Here is a 19,722-nt window from a genome sequence, read left to right on the forward strand (position 1 = left end):
CGAACATCCCCCATAGCAGTCATGCACTCCATTAGTTACCCATAAACGACAACAACTAATTGTACCTACTCACTATAGCAGGGTTTGACCTGAGAAACTCTAAAACTCTTGCTTAACTTTATTAACACTGAGCATTTGAATCATTTCATAATTTTAAATAAAGTTCTCCCTTGACCAGCAAGGGAATTGTCAGCAGAGTTTAAGCCTCAGCAGCAGCTGGTAATGTTCTTAGCCAAATTCTTCAGATATTGTCCATCTGCAGTGATATGTGGCTGGCTTCTGCCCTGACATTTGCTTAATCTTCAGAACAGATTTCCTGGCTCTAGGAAAACTTAATTTCTGATTCCTCTAATCCAGATGCTGGCCAAAATGCTGTTTTCAATCTATACAGAGCAGTTTGTTTTCTGTTCCTCGTTAAGAGCTGGTTTCTTTGCTGATAATTTTTTCTATAACAGTCATATTAATAGCTCAAAAATCCACTGTTGAGTTTCAGATAAAGGATCACATCTATTCATGAAATCTTCTTTTCTGCTGGATTGCAATCAATGCAGCTGCCACTCACCGTATGGAATAAAGTTTTGTCCTGTAGGATGAAAATAAAAACAATTAATGAACAACCAAGTGCCAGATTATTAAAAATGGACATATTTCCAGAACATACTTTTAAACATCTAAGTCTGGTTTCTTTGAGATTTATGTAGCAAGTCTACAGTGTAATTAATATTGGAAAATATTTCCCCAATTATTTTCAATGAATTATATGTTATCTACAGCAGAGTTTCTCAAACTTTACAATCTTTAAGATGTATGAACCTCAATTAATAGAATGGTATTCTGAGAGATGAAGTCCATACATCTTAAAGGTTGCCAAGTTTAAAATATTGGTCTAGAATGGAATAGAAAGAATAGAACAGAACAATTTTGTTTTTACATATGACTTTCAGCAGATGGCAGACCTTAGCTGATTTTAGCAAATCCAGAAAGTTAAAGAGATCTAGCTTCGTTAATGCGGGGAAATTTAGTGCTATACGCTACACTGGGAAGAAACCATCCAAAAGAAAAGAAATGACAAGCTGCTTTTCCCTCTTATGCCAAGATAATTGCTTCTCCCCACCCTTATCTAACCTCCCTCTCCCTCTCCCTCCCCTCTAGATAGATAGATAGATATCCATCCATATGTATCTATCTATCTATCTATCTATCTATCTATCTATCTATCTATCTATCTATCTACTATCTATCTATCTATCATCTATCTATCTATCTATCTATCTATCTATCTATCTATCTATCTATCTATCATCTATCATCTATCATCTATCTATCTATCTCTATCTCCATCCTATTCTGCATGCAGTGATCCAAATGCTGGTAATGAGTGAAATAGGAAAGATTGTCCAATATTTATAAAGATAAGTTCCCTGCTTTCAATAATTTTAATATCAAGCCAACACACTTAAACATTCTGTCCTGTTTTGTTTTTTACTCCTATCTTGTAGGAACTGGCTTGCCCAAACCACCATGATAGTGGGAGCTTAGTAATAAGGTAAAAGTAAGAGTTCCTCTCGCACATATGTACTAGTTGTTTCTGACTCTAGGGAATAGTGCTCATCTCTGTTTCAAAGCCGAAGAACCAGCGCTGTCCAAAGACATCTCTGTGGTCATGTGGCTGGCATGACAAAGGACTCATGTCCATATTGATGAGCATAGTGACTGAATTCTGCATTCACTATAATATCCACTGCAGGAATTGCTATAGCATGAACCTTGACTATAATGTTAAATCAAACTAGGTAACTCACAGACTGTATTTAGGTGACAATCCTGAAATCTAATGGGATTAGCAGAATAATACTGTAGTTAACTTTCCTTTTGTTGCAGTTCTTCTCCTGATAATCTAACTGACGTCATGGAGAATGGCTGCCAATAAATGTGGAAAATACATAATAAGTAAATGAACAAACAAACTGATTTTGGTTTTTGTTAATGCCATTCCCTATTCCACATGAGATTCAAGGTTAAATTGTAAAATCAGAACCAAATTGGTAACTGATCTGATGAGTAAATATTTTAATGAGATATAGTCTTAAAGACACTGTACTCAAAAAGGAAAAGTTATGCACATTGTAGTGACATGCAGCAGCTCTCAGAAGACAGATACTCACACCCCACAATATAATGACAATCATTTGGGTCCCTTGTTTTAAGCTGTTCTTACCCACCATACTACTCCAAAGCCAACTCAATATTTTCTAGTTCTAACTGCTGATGTATTGCCAAAATGGTAAGGCAGATTCATTTTGAAAAGTCAAATCGAATTTTGACTCTTTCTGTATAGCATTGTTTTTTTTTGTCATAGCACTTTCTTTTGACAATGCATGTATCTTTCAGATCCCTAAAAGTGTCACTGCCATTCAATTGGGGAGGAGGGTCTCGGAGTTAAATCACTAGTGTATCTGTAACAACTGAGTTTAATAACTTTACAACTGGTTTCCTATCACCGGAAGACTGAAGGTCCCAGCATTTCTGGAGGGATGTTTATGATAGCCATGTGGGATAACTTACTTTAATGTCTAACTAGAGAAAGCCATGGGAACATGTGTTTTATTGACTCTCGGCAGAAGACTTAAGGAAACATCTTCACACTTGTGCATTGGTTAGAATCTGTATTCGGACAAAGGGGAGGAGTCATTATCAGCTTAATCCCATTTGCATTGCCTAAAGGGTTTCAGATGCTGCTTTGCTTCTAATGGTTTCCATCCTTATTGATTAAAGGTTCCTTTTGAAATAATCCGTTTCAAGAGTCTTTACTTTCTCAAGTTAGGAGAGGGGCCATTACATAAAGCAGCATCTCTCTTCAAAGTAGTCAACCAGGAGAGACAACCTTTTACTCTACTGAGGGAACCCAGCAAACCATGTCTGAGCATAACAGCGAACAAGGACAAACTGACTGCTGGAGGGAGATGGAAACAACCAGAGACCTGCTCCTTGAACGCTGCCAGAGAGAATGAGGTAAGCTTGGAGGACCCTAAAAAGCCCCATTGGTCAATTGGAATCGGGGTGAAAGACAGCTGGGAAGGGAGAACCAGGGGACTCACTCTTACCTGAGGTAGCCAAAAACCAGGGAGGAAATTGGAGTTAAAAGCCCCCTCTGGCCAGGAGGAGCTAAATGAAGCCTTGCTGAGAGAGGATCCTCTGAAGAGGCATGTAACCCAGTTGGTGGTGGAAATTTTGGAAAATCTCAACATCCGGGGGGAGCCAGACCGGCAACTGAGAAGCAGTGGAAGGGCGGCAAACGGGGATGATGCCAGGGGAACTAACCCCCTCTGGTCCCTGCTGATCAAGCTGACGGCACAGCAGCAACAGCTAGGAATCCAGAAAACCCTCCCCCCAGTTGGCGCATGGGTTGGGAGCCACTCCTAACCAACTCTAAAACCTGCAGTTAGAAAGGAAAACTCCTTCAATGGGCATAAAATTTGATGGGAACCCGAAAATATTGGGATTCTTTGTGGCACACGTGCTCACCTGCAAGAATATGGCTGTGATTTTCGAACCCAAGGAGCCCGAGTGCGAGTGCTCACCCTAGACCTGGAAGGAGCCACCACTAGATGGAATGTAACTTTACATGAGTGGTATCTCATTACTGAAGAGGCAGAGATTGACATGGCCAGAAATCAGTACCGAGCAGGACTAATGTGGAAGAAATCCCAACCCCAATGGAAACAAGAACCTGTCAGCTTCTGCTTTGCTGTTGCTTCAGCTGCCATGAAACGGGGAGGGAGGGCACGGTATTTTGGGTGGGGTTACTCATTGTGCTGGAGGAAGGTTCTGGAGTTCTCTGGATGGACGACTACGCATGCGTGGGGGTTTTCCCGCTTAGACTAACGGCACCGACATTCCATCTTCATGATGCCTTTTGAAGTTATCTCACACCTGACACTTGAAGGACTTATGATTGGACTGGGTCTATGATGCCAGGGGGTGTGGAAAGGGCTATTCTATATATCAACTGCTTTCGTGCCTAATTAACCAGACTTTGCTATGCAACCGCTCTCTAGCCATATGTAATTAGTAAAAGTACTTTTGATTTCCTACACATGGAATCGTTGGTCTTTCTTTCCTAATTATATTATGGAGGGATGCTGACAAGTAGCAAAGTCTGAAAAACCCTTTCCAGGAGACCAACATCTACCGTGAAGGGTGTAAATGTCTTCGCCAGCCAGCGGAGAAAAGGAGGCCGTTTGTGAGGGGGCTTCCACCGAGGCCGGGCCCCCCGAACTCTCGTTTCACGAGGCCGGCCCTCCGAACTCTCGCTTCATGAAGATTTACTTCAGCTGCAGATTTCAAGCCAGCCTGACCCACCTCCCCCCCGATGGTCCACCTCGGTAGGACAAAGAGAGGAGGGGGCAAGCTGGATGTGGGGGTTACCCGAAGACAACCCCGACAAAGACCGTTGGAGACGGGAGCTGTGAGAAAACCCCAGAGGAGAGATCTACCTGATTACTGGGGACAAAGGTACTTTGGGGAAATAGGTGGAGAAGATGAAGAGGACAGGAGGGGCTGGGAGCGAGAGTACCCACGCTGATTCACCCCCCCTCGGGCTGTTACACCCCCTGCTGCTGAGGCTTTTGCCAGACCAGGGGCCCCACCTCCCCGAAGACACCGAATGGCCAAAATCCCCCCCCTGCCTGTGAGATTTAATGGAGATTCTGCAAACCTGGGGCCTTTTATTATGCAAGTCTTTAATTACATGGAAATCTACGGCCGTGATTTTGAAAGTGACACTATGAGAGTAAGAATGATTCTACTCTCTTTAGATAGGAAGCGGCTGACTGGAGCAATGCGTTGCATCTGTCAGCTTCCCCCCTCCTGAGGGATTTTAATAGGTTTATGGAGGCTTTCAAAAGACGCTTTGATGACCCCCTGACTGAGAAGCGAAGCAAATTAAAATTTATAACCCTCGAGCAGGACGACAGGCCTGTGGCTCGGTATATTCAAGACTTTCAACGCCTTTCCCAGTACATGAGAGGATGGAGTGAGGACGCCTTTTGGACAAATTTGCTTTGGGCTTAGATGAGGAAATCTATCAGCAATGCGTCAATCGCAATCTGCCCAGGCGCTTGACCGTCTGGTTTGAGCACGCAGCTGACATCGAGCTGGATTTAACCAGGCTTCGTTGTGCCAAAGAGGAAAGACGAATGAGAGAGAAGAAAGCTGCAAAGACCACCCCTCCACCAGGCCGCAAAGCCCCGTTCGGGGAAGGGTGAAGGGCGAGGGGCCCCCTCCGGGAGGTCCAGACCAGTAACGTGCTTCCGTTGTGGGAAATTAGGCCATCGGCCCCCGACTGCCGTGCTAAATTACCCTCCACCTCCCAACCCCCACCCAACGAGGAGAAGTCTGGCAGAGCCTCCGACAAGAGGAAGAAGGAAGCTGCCTTCGCTATGGATTCCAGACCCCCTCGCTTCGGCCACGCTTGGAGGGAGAAGCAGACACCCCTCCACCTCTTCCGAGGACTCTGATGAAGCATCGCCTCACTGGGTGAGTTCAAACAAAGGCCCCATGCTATTCCCCATAGAATTAAAAGTTCCCCCTGATGGGCAGCCGGCATCCCTTCACGCCTTGCTTGACTCAGGGTGTTCCCGGTGCATGATCAACCCTACCATGGTTGAAAACTGGGTCTCAAATTACGGACTTTGAAAACCCCCATTGCTTTTTGCCAGATTGATGGGTCCATTGCGGGAGGGGGCCTGCCCATTTTTTTACTGAGCCTTGGAAATGAGGATGGGCTCCCACACAGAACTAATCTCTTTTATAGTAGCGCCTGGAATGGACAGGCCTCTGATTTTGGGCCTTCCTTGGCTCCGGAAGTGGAACCCTCGCATAAATTGGAGGGCTGGCTGGCTGCGCATTCGCACAAAGGAGCCTCCGGAGGGGGAGGGCATTCCTGAACGAACTGTTTCTGACGCTCCTGAGGTGGCCGCTAGAGGGCAGGAGAGGATTGATGGAGAGGAGAAAATTCCTAAAGTATATTGGGACCTCAAGAGGTTTTTAGCGAAAAGTCCTCCGACAAACTTCCACCCCACAGGCCTACCGACTGCTCGATTGACATTCTACCCGGGGTTAAGCTGCCAAAACCCCAGATCTATTCCATGTCTCCCAGAGAAATGGAAGAAATGCGCAAGTTCATAGATAAAAATTTAGAACGTGGGTTTATCGAACCTGCTCGACCCAAAGTGGCTGCTCCTGTATTATTCCGTGAGAAAAAAGATGGCTCTCTCCGTTTGTGTGTTAACTTCAAAAACTTAAATTGCATCTCCGCCCAAAACCTCTACCCACTTCCGTTGATGAAGGACATGTTGGCCCAGTGGGAAAGGGCCGCATTTTCACTAAATTGGACCTCAGGGCTTACTATAGAGTGCATAAAGGAGGGAGACGAGTGGAAGACGGCTTTCAATTGCCCTCTTGGCTGTTTCCAGTTCCGGGTCATGCCATTTGGCCTGCAGGGGGCGCCTGCGGTTTTTATGCAATTAATTAATGAGATCTTGCATGACCACCTCTACAAAGGCGTCATCGTATATTGGACGATATCCTTATCTATACTCGCACCTACGACCAACATGTCGCACTTGTGCGCTGTTTTGAAGAAACTCCGGGCCGCTGATCTTTATGCCAAATTGTCTAAGTGTGAATTTCACCAAACTAAAATTGACTACCTTGGATATCGCATCTCTCCAGCCGGCATTGAAATGGACCCTGAAAAGGTGAGGGCGGTCACTGAGTGGGACGCGCCCAGAACTCGCAGGCAATTGCAAAATTTTTAGGTTTTGCTAATTTCTACCGTCAATTCATTCCTTCTTTTGCCAAAATTGCGCTTCCTATAACTAATTTGCTCAAATCCAAAGGAGAACCTAAACCTAAGCCTAGCAAACCTCTAGACTGGACCATGGAATGCCAGGCGGCTTTCGAAAAACTGAAACGTCTGTTTGCTGCGGAGCCGGTGCTGAAGCATCCCGACATGGACAAGCCTTTCGTCGTCCAAGCTGATGCCAGCGACGTCGCCGTTGGGGCCGTCTTGCTGCAAACCAACGACCAAGGTAACCTACAACCTTGCATACACCTCCCGGAAGCTCACGGACACAGAGAGACGTTGGGCGGTTTGGGAAAAAAAGCATTTGCGGTCCGTTGGGCCCTGAGCACGTGGCGCCATTTCCTGGAAGGCGCTAAACACCCTTTCGAGGTGTGGACTGACCACAAAATTTGGAAGCTTTGAGGACGCCGCGCCGTCTCTCCCCCAAACAAATGCGGTGGGCCCAACATTTCAACCGTTTCAACTTCACACTCAAATACATCCCAGGTGGGAAGAATTTCATGGCAGATGCCTTGTCCAGACTCCCTCAATATAACTGCTCTAAACTGAGCATCGTACAACCATGGTCCCCACTTCCAGCCTGGCGGCCCCGGTCATTACTCGCCAACAGGCCCACGCAAAAGTAGAGTGCCTCAAGACATTCTTTCTGACCTCAAACTCGCACTTCCTCAAGATGACTGGTTCCTAAAGCATCGGGATGAGTGCACTATGAGGGACGAATTGCCATGGGTCGGCGCCAAATTGTATGTCCCTGCGTCCCTCCGTCTCGGGATCCTCCGCCGCTCATGACTCCAAACTGGCGGGTCATTTTGGTTTCGTTAAAACTTTACATTTAGTGAAGAGGCAATTCTGGTGGCCCTCTTTGAAGAAGGACATTGAACTTTATGTTGCCAGTTGCCCCGTTTGTGCGGCCGCTAAACGGCCCCCTGGGAAACCTCAAGGTTACTCCAATCTGTTGCCCGGCCTGTTGCCCCTTGGAAGGAGATTTCTATGGACTTTATTGTTGAGCTCCCCGAGAGCCAGGGGCACACCGTCATCTGGGTTGTCACGGACTTGTTTTCCAAACAGGTTCATTTTGCCATGCCACAAAATTCCTTCCGCTAAGGCACTAGCTAAACTCTTCATTTCCCATATTTACCGCTTGCATGGGGTACCTGATCGCATCATCTCCGATAGAGGTGTCCAGTTCACATCAGTTTTCTGGAAAGAATTTCTCAAACGTATTGGCTCCGCCCAGGGCCTTAGCTCCGCCTACCATCCTCAGACTAATGGCGGCTGTGAACGGACTAATTCTGTTCTTGAACAATATTTACGTTGTTTCATCAATTATCAACAAGATGATTGGGTCGATTTGTTACCCCACGCTGAAGTGGCTTCAACAACTCTGTCCATTCCAGCACGGGTTCACACCTTTCCGAGTCGTCTATGGTCAAGATTTTGTCCCTATTCCTGAATTGCCTCAGGACCAGCCCCAAGTTCCCTCCGTCGCTGACTGGAGTGACCGTCTCAGCCGCATTTGGCCTTTGACCCTGTCAACTCTGGATGCTGCCATCGTGCCCATAAGAAACAGGCGGACAAAAAGCGTACGCAGCCTTATGAATACCGGGAGGGAGACATGGTTTATTTGTCCACTAAATTCCTTCACACCACGCAGAAGTCCAAAAAGTTGGGTCCGAAATATGTGGGTCCGTTCCCCGTCGTGAAGGTCATCAATCCTGTCTCCGTTCGCTTGCAATTACCCAAGCACCTCAACCGGGTTCACCCGGTATTCCACATTAACCTGATTAAACCTGTCCGGGTTTCACATCTGCGTCCGCCTGATGACCCTCCGCCTGCTCCTTTGCTCATTGATGGTGAACAGCATTTTGAAGTTCGTCAAATTCTTGATTCCCGCAAGCGGCGTAATCGCATCCAATACTTGGTGGCTTGGAAACATTTCCCTCCCTTCATACGGAATGGGTTGACAAATCCCATGTTCGTGCCCCCCGCCTCCTTCAAAGTTTTATGATGCTTATCCTGACAAGCCTTAATTTTTCTCTTTCCCCTCCCTATTTCTTTTGTGTTTTGTTGTTCGTCTGTTTGTGTTTTTTTTTTTTAGGCATGATCGCCTTTTTCCGGGGGACGGCGGATGTCAGCTTCTGCTTTGCTGTTGCTTCAGCTGCCATGAAACGGGGAGGGAGGGCACGGTATTTTGGGTGGGGTTACTCATTGTGCTGGAGGAAGGTTCTGGAGTTCTCTGGATGGACAGACTACGCATGCGTGGGGGTTTTCCCGCTTAGACTAACGGCACCGACATTCCATCTTCATGATGCCTTTTGAAGTTATCTCACACCTGACACTTGAAGGACTTATGATTGGACTGGGTCTATGATGCCAGGGGTGTGGAAAGGGCTATTCTATATATCAACTGCTTTCGCGCCTAATTAACCAGACTTTGCTATGCAACCGCTCTCTAGCCATATGTAATTAGTAAAAGTACTTTTGATTTCCTACACATGGAATCGTTGGGTCTTTCTTTCCTAATTATATTATGGAGGGATGCTGACAGAACCTTTTAAACCACAAATGACACCTTTTCTCGAAATCCTTAGCCTGTTTCAAGTGTGGAAAAGAGGGGCACCGAGCTGCAGAATGAGGATCTCAGGCACTGGCCAAGAAATCAGACCATCCATGGGGGGGGGGGGACATATGAAACCTGGCCAGCGGAAAGGAGACGGCCCTGAGGAGTAGGGAGACTGTAGAATCTCCACCCCCTCCCTTCTTTGAGGAGGAAATCCTGGCTTCGCAGCAGAAGGAACCATACTCATCTGGAAGTGATCCAGAGGTTGAACCACTGGTAAGCAAACCAATTAAACTGCTTACCTTGCCCTTAGACTGTTTATCCCCAACTGGGAGAGGGGGATGAAAATCTCAGCTTTAGTGGACTCGGGGTGCATCCGTTGTTTGATCAGCTCAACCCTGGTAAGGAAGTTGAGGATTAATGTAAGGAAGCTGAAAAGCCCCATAGCTTTTTGCCAACTAGATGGGTCAATAGCAGGCGGGGAGCCAGCTTCATTTGCCACTGAGCCTCTACAGATAGGCATTGGAGGAAATGCTTACATTTATAGCCACGAGGAAATGCTTACATTTATAGTGGCGCCTGGCATGGAATGGCCACTAGTTCTGGGTCTTGCATGGCTGAAAAAATGAAACCCCAAAATTAATTGGAAGCAAGGCACCATAAGAGTGCAGATGCACGTGACTTTTGCTGAGAATCCAGACAAAGAAACTGAGGGGGCAGAGCACCTAGAAACAGCAATGCCTGCTTACACTATGCCAACCCAGGGCATACCCAAAGAATATAAAGACTTGGCTGAAGTTTTTAGTGAAAAAGCATCTGATGAGCTTCCCCCCCCCACCGCTCCACTGACTGTGCAATAGAAATTCTACCCGAAGCCAAACTCCCTAAACCCAAGATGTATAGCATGTCTCCAAGGGAGCTGGAAGAACTGAGGGCATTCATTGAGAAAAACCTAGCAAGGGGTTTCATTGAACCAGCTCGGCCAAAAGTTGCAGCCCCAGTGCTGTTTAGAGAGAAAAAAGATGGCTTGAAACACCTATGTGTCGATTTTCAAAATTTGAATTCGATCAGTATGAAAATATATATCCCTCCCCTCATGAAGGATATGCTAGCACACCTAGCTAAAGGGAGAATTTTTTCAAAGCTGGATTTAAGCGAGGCTTATTACCGTATCAGAATTAAAGAGGGAGATGAATGGAAAATGGCATTTAACACCCCTCTTGGATGCTATCAATTCAAAGTGCTACCATTTGGGCTACAAGGGGCCCCTGTATTTATGCAATTAATAAATGAAGTGTTGCAGGAGCATTTATATAAGGTCTGCATAGTCTATATTGATGGCATTTTATTATATTCTGAGACCAAGGCGGAACATGTAAAACTAGTCAGGGTGGTTCTGAACAAACTTCGCTCTGCAAAAATGTATGCTAAACTTTTCAAATGTGAATTCCACCAAGAAAAAATTGATTACTTAGGATACTGCATTTCACACCAGGGAATAGAAATGGATCCTTCGAAAGTGCAATAGTACTTGACTGGGAACCACCCAGAACATGCCAACAGTTGCAAAGCTTCCTGGGATTTGCAAACTTTTACAGGCAGTTTATCCCCGCTTTCGCCCAAATTGCTCTCCCCATCACCAAACTCTTAAAAACTAAGGGGGAAGGAAATCTGAAACCAAAGCAGCCTTTGAACTGGACAATGGAATGCCAAGCAGCATTTGAAAAACTTAAATGGCTGTTTTTGGCAGAACCAATCCTAAAGCACCTGGACACAGAGAAACTGTTCGTCATACAAGCAGATGCTAGCGATGTGGCGATAGGAGGCATCTTACTTCAGAAAAATGTGGAAAACATCCAAAAAATTGAATGAATCTGAGCAAAGGTGGGCTATTTGGGAGAAAGAGGCTTATGCAGTTTGATGGGCTCTTTTAACCTGGAGACATTTCCTAGAGGGGTAAGATCCCTTTTGAAGTCTGGACGGATCATAAAAATTTAGAAGCCCTAAAGACCCCAAGGAAACTCTTTCCAAAACAAGTACGATAGGCTCAGTACTTTAAAAGGTTTGAATTTACTCTCAGATACCTCCCGGGGGGGGGATTTCCTGACAGATGCACTATCCAGGAAACTGCAATACAATAGTATGAAGCCAAACATAATCAAACCCATTATACAAGACAATTAACTAGTCACTAAAGTAACCACCAGATCCCAGGGAAAATTATTATTATTATTATTATTATATTATTATTTTGCAATTCCTACTCTTCAAATGTTTTATTTCATTTTTCATTTTCATTTCATACAGTCACATATATACTGTGCATGATTGGGGCCATATAACATTGAGCAATAAACACAGCCCTCCTTGTATTCCCCAAAATACAAAACCAATATAGGCGCTTCAACACCCTTCTTTCTCCCCCCTCCAACTTTCCTTTCTCCCTCCATTCCTCTCCTACTTCCCCTCCCCTCTAACACTCCTTTCTCCCCTCCCTTCCATCTCCCCCTCCTTCCAGTCCTCTCTCCCTCCCTCTCTACCCCAACTTTGAATTTTATACAAATCACTAATGATTTATTTTATAGGGTGAAGAGACAAAGATTGCGGTGAGGGTTCTCTTGGATCATAACCCAGTTTAGACGGAATTGGGAAGGGTAGTGCAGGCAAGAAGGTCTTGGAGGTCGAATGGGTGTTTATTTTGATATGAAAAGTATATTAATGATAGTAAAAAATTGCTATCTGAATACTTTGTTCGGAATAGAATAAGGGTATATTCAGGGAATTTGTAGGAGATGTAAGTAAAGCATATAGAGAGGAGTACTGATGAATATAAATATAAATATAAATATAAATATAAATATATATAATAATATAAAATAATATAAATATAAATATAAAATAAATATAAATATAAATATAAATATAAATATAAATATAAATATAAATATAAATATAATAGATAGATAGATAGATAGATAGATAGATAGATAGATAGATAGATAGATAGACAGACAGACAGACAGACAGACAGACAGACAGACATAAACAAGGGCAAAAACGAAAGAGGAAACTAAAAGAAAAATTTGAAATGTATCTAAATTGTGTAATAGAGGAAGGAGGCACAAAGGGGACAAAATTAAGGGTTTGGAAACAGATAGATATTTAGATAAAGAGATAAGATCCCTAGCTAGAGAAGAGTACAGGAAAAGCTGAATCAACAAATAACTTCTGGGGAAATCCTGCAGGTAATCAATCAATTAGAGCCAAGGTGGCGCAGTGGTTAAATGCAGCACTGCAGGCTGACTGCTAGATCAGCAGTTCAGCGGTTCAAATCTCACCGGCTCAGGGTTGACTCAGCCTTCCATCCTTCCGAGGTGGGTAAAATGAGGACCCGGATTGTTGTTGGGGGCAATATGCTGACTCTGTAAACCGCTTAGAGTGGGCTGAAAGCCCTATGAAGTGGTATATATATAAAAATCTGCTATTGCTAATTAAGATTAGGAACAATGTAAATTGCTTAAGTTTGTGTAATGGTAAGAAGCTGAGTTCAATGCAGAGATTTTACTGACTTTTTTCTTCTCTTTCTTTTTTCTTCCCCCCTTTTTTCTTTATTTTTTTCCCTAACTTACTTGGTTTTAATACATTTTGAAATCCTGCAGGTAATCAATCAATTAAGATTAGGAACAATGTAAACTGCTTAAGTTTGTGTAATGGTAAGAAGCTGAGTTCAATGCAGAGTTTTACTGACTTTTTTGCTTCTCTTTCTTTTTCTTTTCCCTTTTTTTTCTTTATTATTTTTTTCCCTAACTTACTTGGTTTTAATACATTTTAGACTGTGTTTGATAAAAAGCTATACCGCATACGGGCTCTGGGAAGTCGGGAGGGAGGAAGGGAGGTGGGGTCATAGGAGGGAGGGGGGAGGGGGGAAATATATTATGTGCCAGTTTTTAAAATAACATGATTGCACTTGTATACTGTTGCTTTTTTTTAATTTAGTATAAAAATAAGAAGCTGAATATATCGATGGATAGTAGAAATACACCGAAGTGAGGAGCAGAGGGAAAGAAGAGGAAATTATTGTCTAGACCATAGTCACTAAACTCTGAAGCCTGATGCTGTCCTTTTAAGGATAAGATGAAGGAATGGTAGCTGCTCTTTTTAACCTGTTATGTTTTCAGCTATTAGATGGTAATGTAACTCTATATTTTATAGTGCTTTTATTCTTAGATTTTATTGTGGTATCATTGTTGTGAGCCATCCAGACGCTATTGAAGATTACAATTCTCTTTCTCGCTCATAGATTATTCTTCTACTCAAAACAGCGAATATTACAATAGCCAAATCCAAGTATCACCCTCTTTATTTATTTTGGATGTTCTAGATATTTGAAAATTATTTTATTTCATTTCTGCTGTTAATGGCCACAATAATGTTATTTGAATTTGAATCCAAGTATCACAATGATATGCATATTGTAGGGATATCTTCCAAACAGAAAAATGTACTCAGCAAAAGGTTTTTGGTTTTTTTTTAACTGGAGAGACAGCATTATTTGTTACATAAAATATAGCAGATGCCAATGTGGCTAGAACTCAAGAAACCCCTAAATATAGAGCATTAATTTCAATTGGACTTAAGTATGATTAACTTTTCATAAAATGCCAAGTAAGACATCTGTCACATATTTATAAATTTGTTTTCCTAGTCATATTGTAAAGACTGCCCTGGCTGGTTCATATTTATTACTGTAGTATATCATATATGAGATGGAGAGACTAAGGAAACTATCAGTCTAGTTTCAACAAAGGTATCACATGCCTTAAGGCAGATCAGTTCTGAATATTTTTTTGTTATATAAAGTCACTTGAAAAATGACCTAGAATTGCTGCCAGAAAAAGAAATTCTAAGATAAGGTCCATGAAAAAAAGACAAGCTTCTTTATTTAAAAAAACCAAAACAACATCCCAATCTATTGATTTCTTTAGACTTAAAAATAACCATTTAGCACAGAAGACTGGCACATTCCAGAAAATGCTCTACATCACATAATGAAGCCACTAGCATTGGCTTCTTTCTCTTGAGGGCAGATAGTGATCAGGTTTTATTATTTCCTATTTTTAAAAAGTATTGGATATAAGGAAAGCATCTTGCACATTTATCCAAGTGGCCTCTATTCCCGAGGATCAAAATGCAACTATAATGCACTCCTGAGAAATCAAGACGATAAAATATCTGGAAAGAAAAACTTAGAAAGAACATTTGGAGATATATTGGGTATGTTTAACTTGGAGAAGAAAACACTGCTGAGAATTGTGATAACAGTCTTTGGACAACTCATATGGAAATGGGGCTGAATTGTTCAGAGGTGTTCCAAAAGACAGGTCAAAAGGAATGGGTTTAAATTTGACTGAATAACAGGAAAAATTTGCTGACAATAAGACCAAAGATGGAACAGGGTCCTTGGAAAATGTCAGACTCTGTGAGACATATTTGCTCTTTGGAGGACAAAAAAAATGAAATAAATGAATGGATGAATAAAAAAAATCCATAAACACAAGTACAGCTTTGTGAAAAAGTCCTGCACGCTTTCAGTTTTAAGCTGTATTTACATGTTTAATCAACAGTTTCACTCATAGAAACCATGCAAAATTAGTACTTTGATGAAAATGTATGTAGTCGGATTGAGTGCATAATTTTTATTAATATAACCAAAGTCTTTTAAAGTTTTGAGTGAGTTTATGTGCTAAAACAAACACAACTTGAATTTTTGAGAATGTTAGGATTGAAATTAGCCAGCAGCAGTGAGATTTGGCTGACCAATCAAAAGGCACAGAGGCTAAATCTATGAGCCCAATCAATGTTGTCATACTCTCTGACTATAAATAGGCATGAAAGCATCGAGAAATTTAATTTAGCTCTGGCTGCGGGCAAGGATTAGACCTTTGCTTTCACTAATACTGAGCAGCAGCATCGCATCATTGTGCTTCATGAAGAGGGTTACTCCTGAACAGAAATAGCAAAGAGAGTAAAATGCCATCGCACCAGAGTGGACAGAGTGGTTGAAAAATACCAAATAACTGGCTCAGTTGACGACAGACTCCGCTCTGAAAAACCAAGAAAGTCGATAAAAACGGCAAGATCGGGCTCTGCAATACATTTCAATGGCTGACAGGAAGCTCACCTCACCTCCGATTACAAGAATTTGGGTGAACATGATGTAAAAGTGTGCACAAGCACAGTGCATCGCAGACTGCTTGCCAAAGGGCTCAAAAGCTGCAGGGCTCAAAGTAAACCTTTGCTCACAGATGCTCACCGCTCTCGTTGACGTGCGTGGACCAAGAAGTATGCTAAATGGACCAACAAGCAGTGGGACAAGGTCAACTTCAGTGACAAGAACAATTTCTACTTGACTGGGAATCAGTGCAATAAGTATGTCAGAAGATTTCCAGCTGAAGAATTTAGGCCATATTGCCCGAATCTATCTGTGAAGCATCCATTGCATGTGATGATCTGGGGCTGTATCGCTGCTTCTGGTATTGGTCAGATACAAATTGTGCAGGGAATCATGAATTCCAAGCAGTATGTTGAAGTCCTGGAAAAGACCATCGTTTTTTCAGCTCAGCAACTTGTAGGGAAGGACTTTTACTTCCAGGATGACAACGCTTCTTGTCATCGAGCCAAGTTGGTCCAGCAGTGGATGAAGAAGCATGGTGTTCGACTCCTGGATTGCCAGCTCAGACCCCAGATTTGAACCCAATTGAGAACTTGTGGCCAAGATTGGTTATGAAATAAGCAAGAAGCATCCGAAGACCAAGCAGGAGCTGATTGAATCCATTATTCAGCCTGGCGCCACATTGTCACCAAAGATCACGTGCAAAGGCTTATACAGTCCTATGCCGAAGCAATGTCGCCCAGTGATAAGCAATAAGGGCTGGCCAATTTCATATTAGTAACCATGTTTGGTTACCTAAACGGTCCTTTTCGGGGCCCCAAACAATAAAAATGTTAACAAAACACTAGCATCGTCCTTAGTATTGCAACACGTATACCACTGGGTATGCATCAGTTAATCTGTTTTCATAGTCATTGTAAGCATGCATTGTAAGCATGCAAGAAAATTCCCAATCCCCATCCAAATAGCACCAAATTGCAAAAAGCATATGCTTTCACTTAAAACCCACCAATATTTATTTAAATATAACAATATTTGCATAGCAGTTAGCATAAAATATCATAAAATCAATGGCCTATCCAAAAAATGTCATAAACCGTAAAGGGTACAGCACCTTTCCCACAGCTGTATATATATAATGCACAAATTAATGATATATGACTTCTGAGTCACAGTATCTTCAGTTTCTTGCACATTTGAACCTGCGTATATGGAATGGACTCAATATATCATTTCCTCATAACTACATGCTGCTGGATTTGACATGTGTGTGTAATCTGTAACTGTACATTGTCAAACTTCACCAGCTCATATTTCAGCCCAATCAAAGACCTTACTATCCAGCTAACCTCAGTATCCAGCTTGTAACATGGGATAATGATGGCCTACCTTAAAGGGATGCTTGTGTGCGTTACCCATAATTCTATAGATATTCAAAAGGTTCTGTCTAAAAAAATGATTACCTTCCAGAAATAATGTTTAATTTCCAGAAAAATATAATCCCTACTAGAAACAATAAAGAAATATTAGCAGTAAGAAAGTTTTAATAATAATCTGAGATGTGCTGAAACAATTGATCAAATACTGTCATTTATTCAACATTATGTTTTCAATGGTTGTGGCTTCGTACCAAGACAATTTATAGCTATTTATGAGTGTTCGTCTGTTGGTGTGAACTGACAGGATGCACTGCTATTGGATTAGCACTATGTATTTCCAAACACTTCTTTTTTATCAGGTTTAAGAAATTCCTCAGTCAGAAACATAGATTTTTGGCTTGAAAGAAGAAACTTTGTGCTCTATTACAAACCCAAATAATAAAAGTAAATCACAACTGTTTTTTCCATTGCTTGCTGGCATACACTATAAGGGACCCATTCACTGGTAATCTACTGAGTTTCAAATTAAAAATACAATGGGCTCAAATCAAAGGAAACACTTTGATATGTGTTCTCGTTCACAGTCACACCTGGATCATTAGATACTAATGAGACTTTCATTTCATCAATTTTCCCCCCCATCTTGAGAAAGCAAGAAAGAAATTGTCTGTGTTTCTGAACAAGAACTTCAATTACAGTATGAAGTAGATTCTTCTCTGACATAAACGGAACTTTTGCACCCGACTCAAAGAAATAGGGCAAACTTGCATAATTTGAACATCCAGTATGTTTCTTTTAGCTGCCTTACAGATATAGCATCTCAGCTTGGATGAGAAATCAGTTCACTATGAAAACCGACCTTCTTTGACTACAGCATAAACAGTAAACAGGCGAATAACTGAGCACACATGAATCTCAGTAGTCTTCCATCACAAAATTTTAACAAGGCTCTATTTTCAGATAAAATTTCAAGTCAAAATTGCAGACAATATGAACTTGGAGAAAACCTGCCATCTGCTGTTTCTTTTCTTCCTGGAATATATCCCATCCCCTTCACTAATTATAAATTCCACATGCCACTTCTCCAGTGAGAATCTATACTCTCAAATTACTTATTCTGCTTTCTCCATACAACAGAATAATATATTTTTTAAAAATCATATTGCCCTAGCTTAGGAGAATCTTGTAATTTTTAACACATGAATTCTTGAGCATTCTATTCAAAAAAATCTATCACAATATTATAATAAATGATATTGAAGATATAAGATTATAATTGTGAGACACTTTTATTTTGATTATCGTTAAGTTAGAATATTGATGCATAAAGGATTTGTACAACAGAGTCCTTTCCAGAGCAAAAAATTTAAACCCTTATCCACTTCTACTGGGTGATAAGAGAAAAGAAGAGAGTGTACTATGTAACAATCCAGGGGAATGGATCCATTTGTGCCTCATACACATACAAGAAGTATGGAGAAGAATTAAAATCATATGGTTCCTGAAGAATCTATTAAGTTGATTATACTTCACATTTAGGAGTAGGGCTAAACCACACCTATATTGTATAATCCCATGAGTGATTATTTAAAAGTATAAGATCACTAAATTCAATACATTTAACAGAATAATGGAGTTGGAAGGGACCTTGGAGATCTTCTAGCCCAACCCCCTGCTCAAGCAGGAGACCTTATACTATTTCAGACAAATGGTTGTCCAGTTTCTTTTTAAAAGTTTCCAGTGATGGAAGATCCACAACTTCTGAAGTTGAGCCATTATATTTTCACCATTAGTAATTTTCTCCCTAGTTCTAGGTGCTTCTCTCCTTGATTAGTTTCCATCCATTGCTTCTAGTCCTGCCTTCTGGTGCTTTGAAAAATAGGTTGACCCTCTCTTCTTTGTGGTCACCTATCAATATTGTAACATTGCTATCTGTTGCCCCTAGTCCTTCTCACTAGACTAGACATACCCAATTCCTACAACTATTCTTCATATGCCTCCAGCTCCCTAATCATCATTGTCACTCTCTCTGCACTCTTTACCAAGTCTCAACATATTTTTTTATACTGCAATAACCCAAATTAAATGCAGTATTCCAAGTGTGGTCTTACAAAAGCTTTGTAAAGCGGTACTAACACTTCACATCATCTTGATACTTTCCATCTGTTAATACAGCCTAGGATGCAATGACTTTTTGGTGACTGCAGCACATTTCTGGCTCATATTTAAGCAATGTCCACTAGGACACCAAGATCCCTCTTGCAGTTACTGCTATTAAGCTACATTTCACCTAATATCACTGGTACATTTTGTTTTCCTGCCTAAGTGTAAAACCTTACTTTTCTCTACATTGAATTTCATTTGTTTGATAGGGCCCAGTCTTCAATTCTCTCAAGATATTTTTGGAACTTGAGCTTGTCTTCTGGGGTGTTGGCTATTCCTGCCAGCTTAGTGTCACTTGGAAATTGGATGACCTTCCCTTTTTGTTCCTTCATCTAGATCAGTGGTCCCCAACCCCCGGTCAGCGGACCGGTGCCGGGCCGTGGAGTACCTGGCACCGGGCCGCGGAAGCCGGGTGTTCGCTGTCCCAGGCGGCCCCGCTGCGGGGAAACGGAAGCCCCGAGAACAAAACAGGCGTCAACGCAGAGAACGGGAGCCTCGCAGAAACAGCCCTTCGGGCGCTTCCTCTGCAGCCGGAAGCTTCAGCGGCCAAGGCGGCTCCCGCTTGAAGAGGCTCTTCGAA

At 42.2% G+C, this 19,722-nt stretch overlaps 1 protein-coding gene across 1 annotated transcript in view; it reads right to left on the reverse strand.

The window, feature by feature from the left end:
• Positions 1–511: 511 nt before the first annotated feature.
• The window catches only part of LOC116513248 (polypeptide N-acetylgalactosaminyltransferase-like 6), a 609,679-nt gene continuing 590,468 nt past the window's right edge, over positions 512–19,722 (reverse strand). The window contains exon 12 of the mRNA XM_032224240.1: positions 512–583. Coding sequence (XP_032080131.1) covers positions 512–583 — 72 coding nt within the window. The remainder of the gene's footprint in view (positions 584–19,722) is intronic.

Source organism: Thamnophis elegans, chromosome 9 (genome assembly GCF_009769535.1).
Source record: "Thamnophis elegans isolate rThaEle1 chromosome 9, rThaEle1.pri, whole genome shotgun sequence".
NCBI lineage: Eukaryota > Metazoa > Chordata > Lepidosauria > Squamata > Colubridae > Thamnophis > Thamnophis elegans.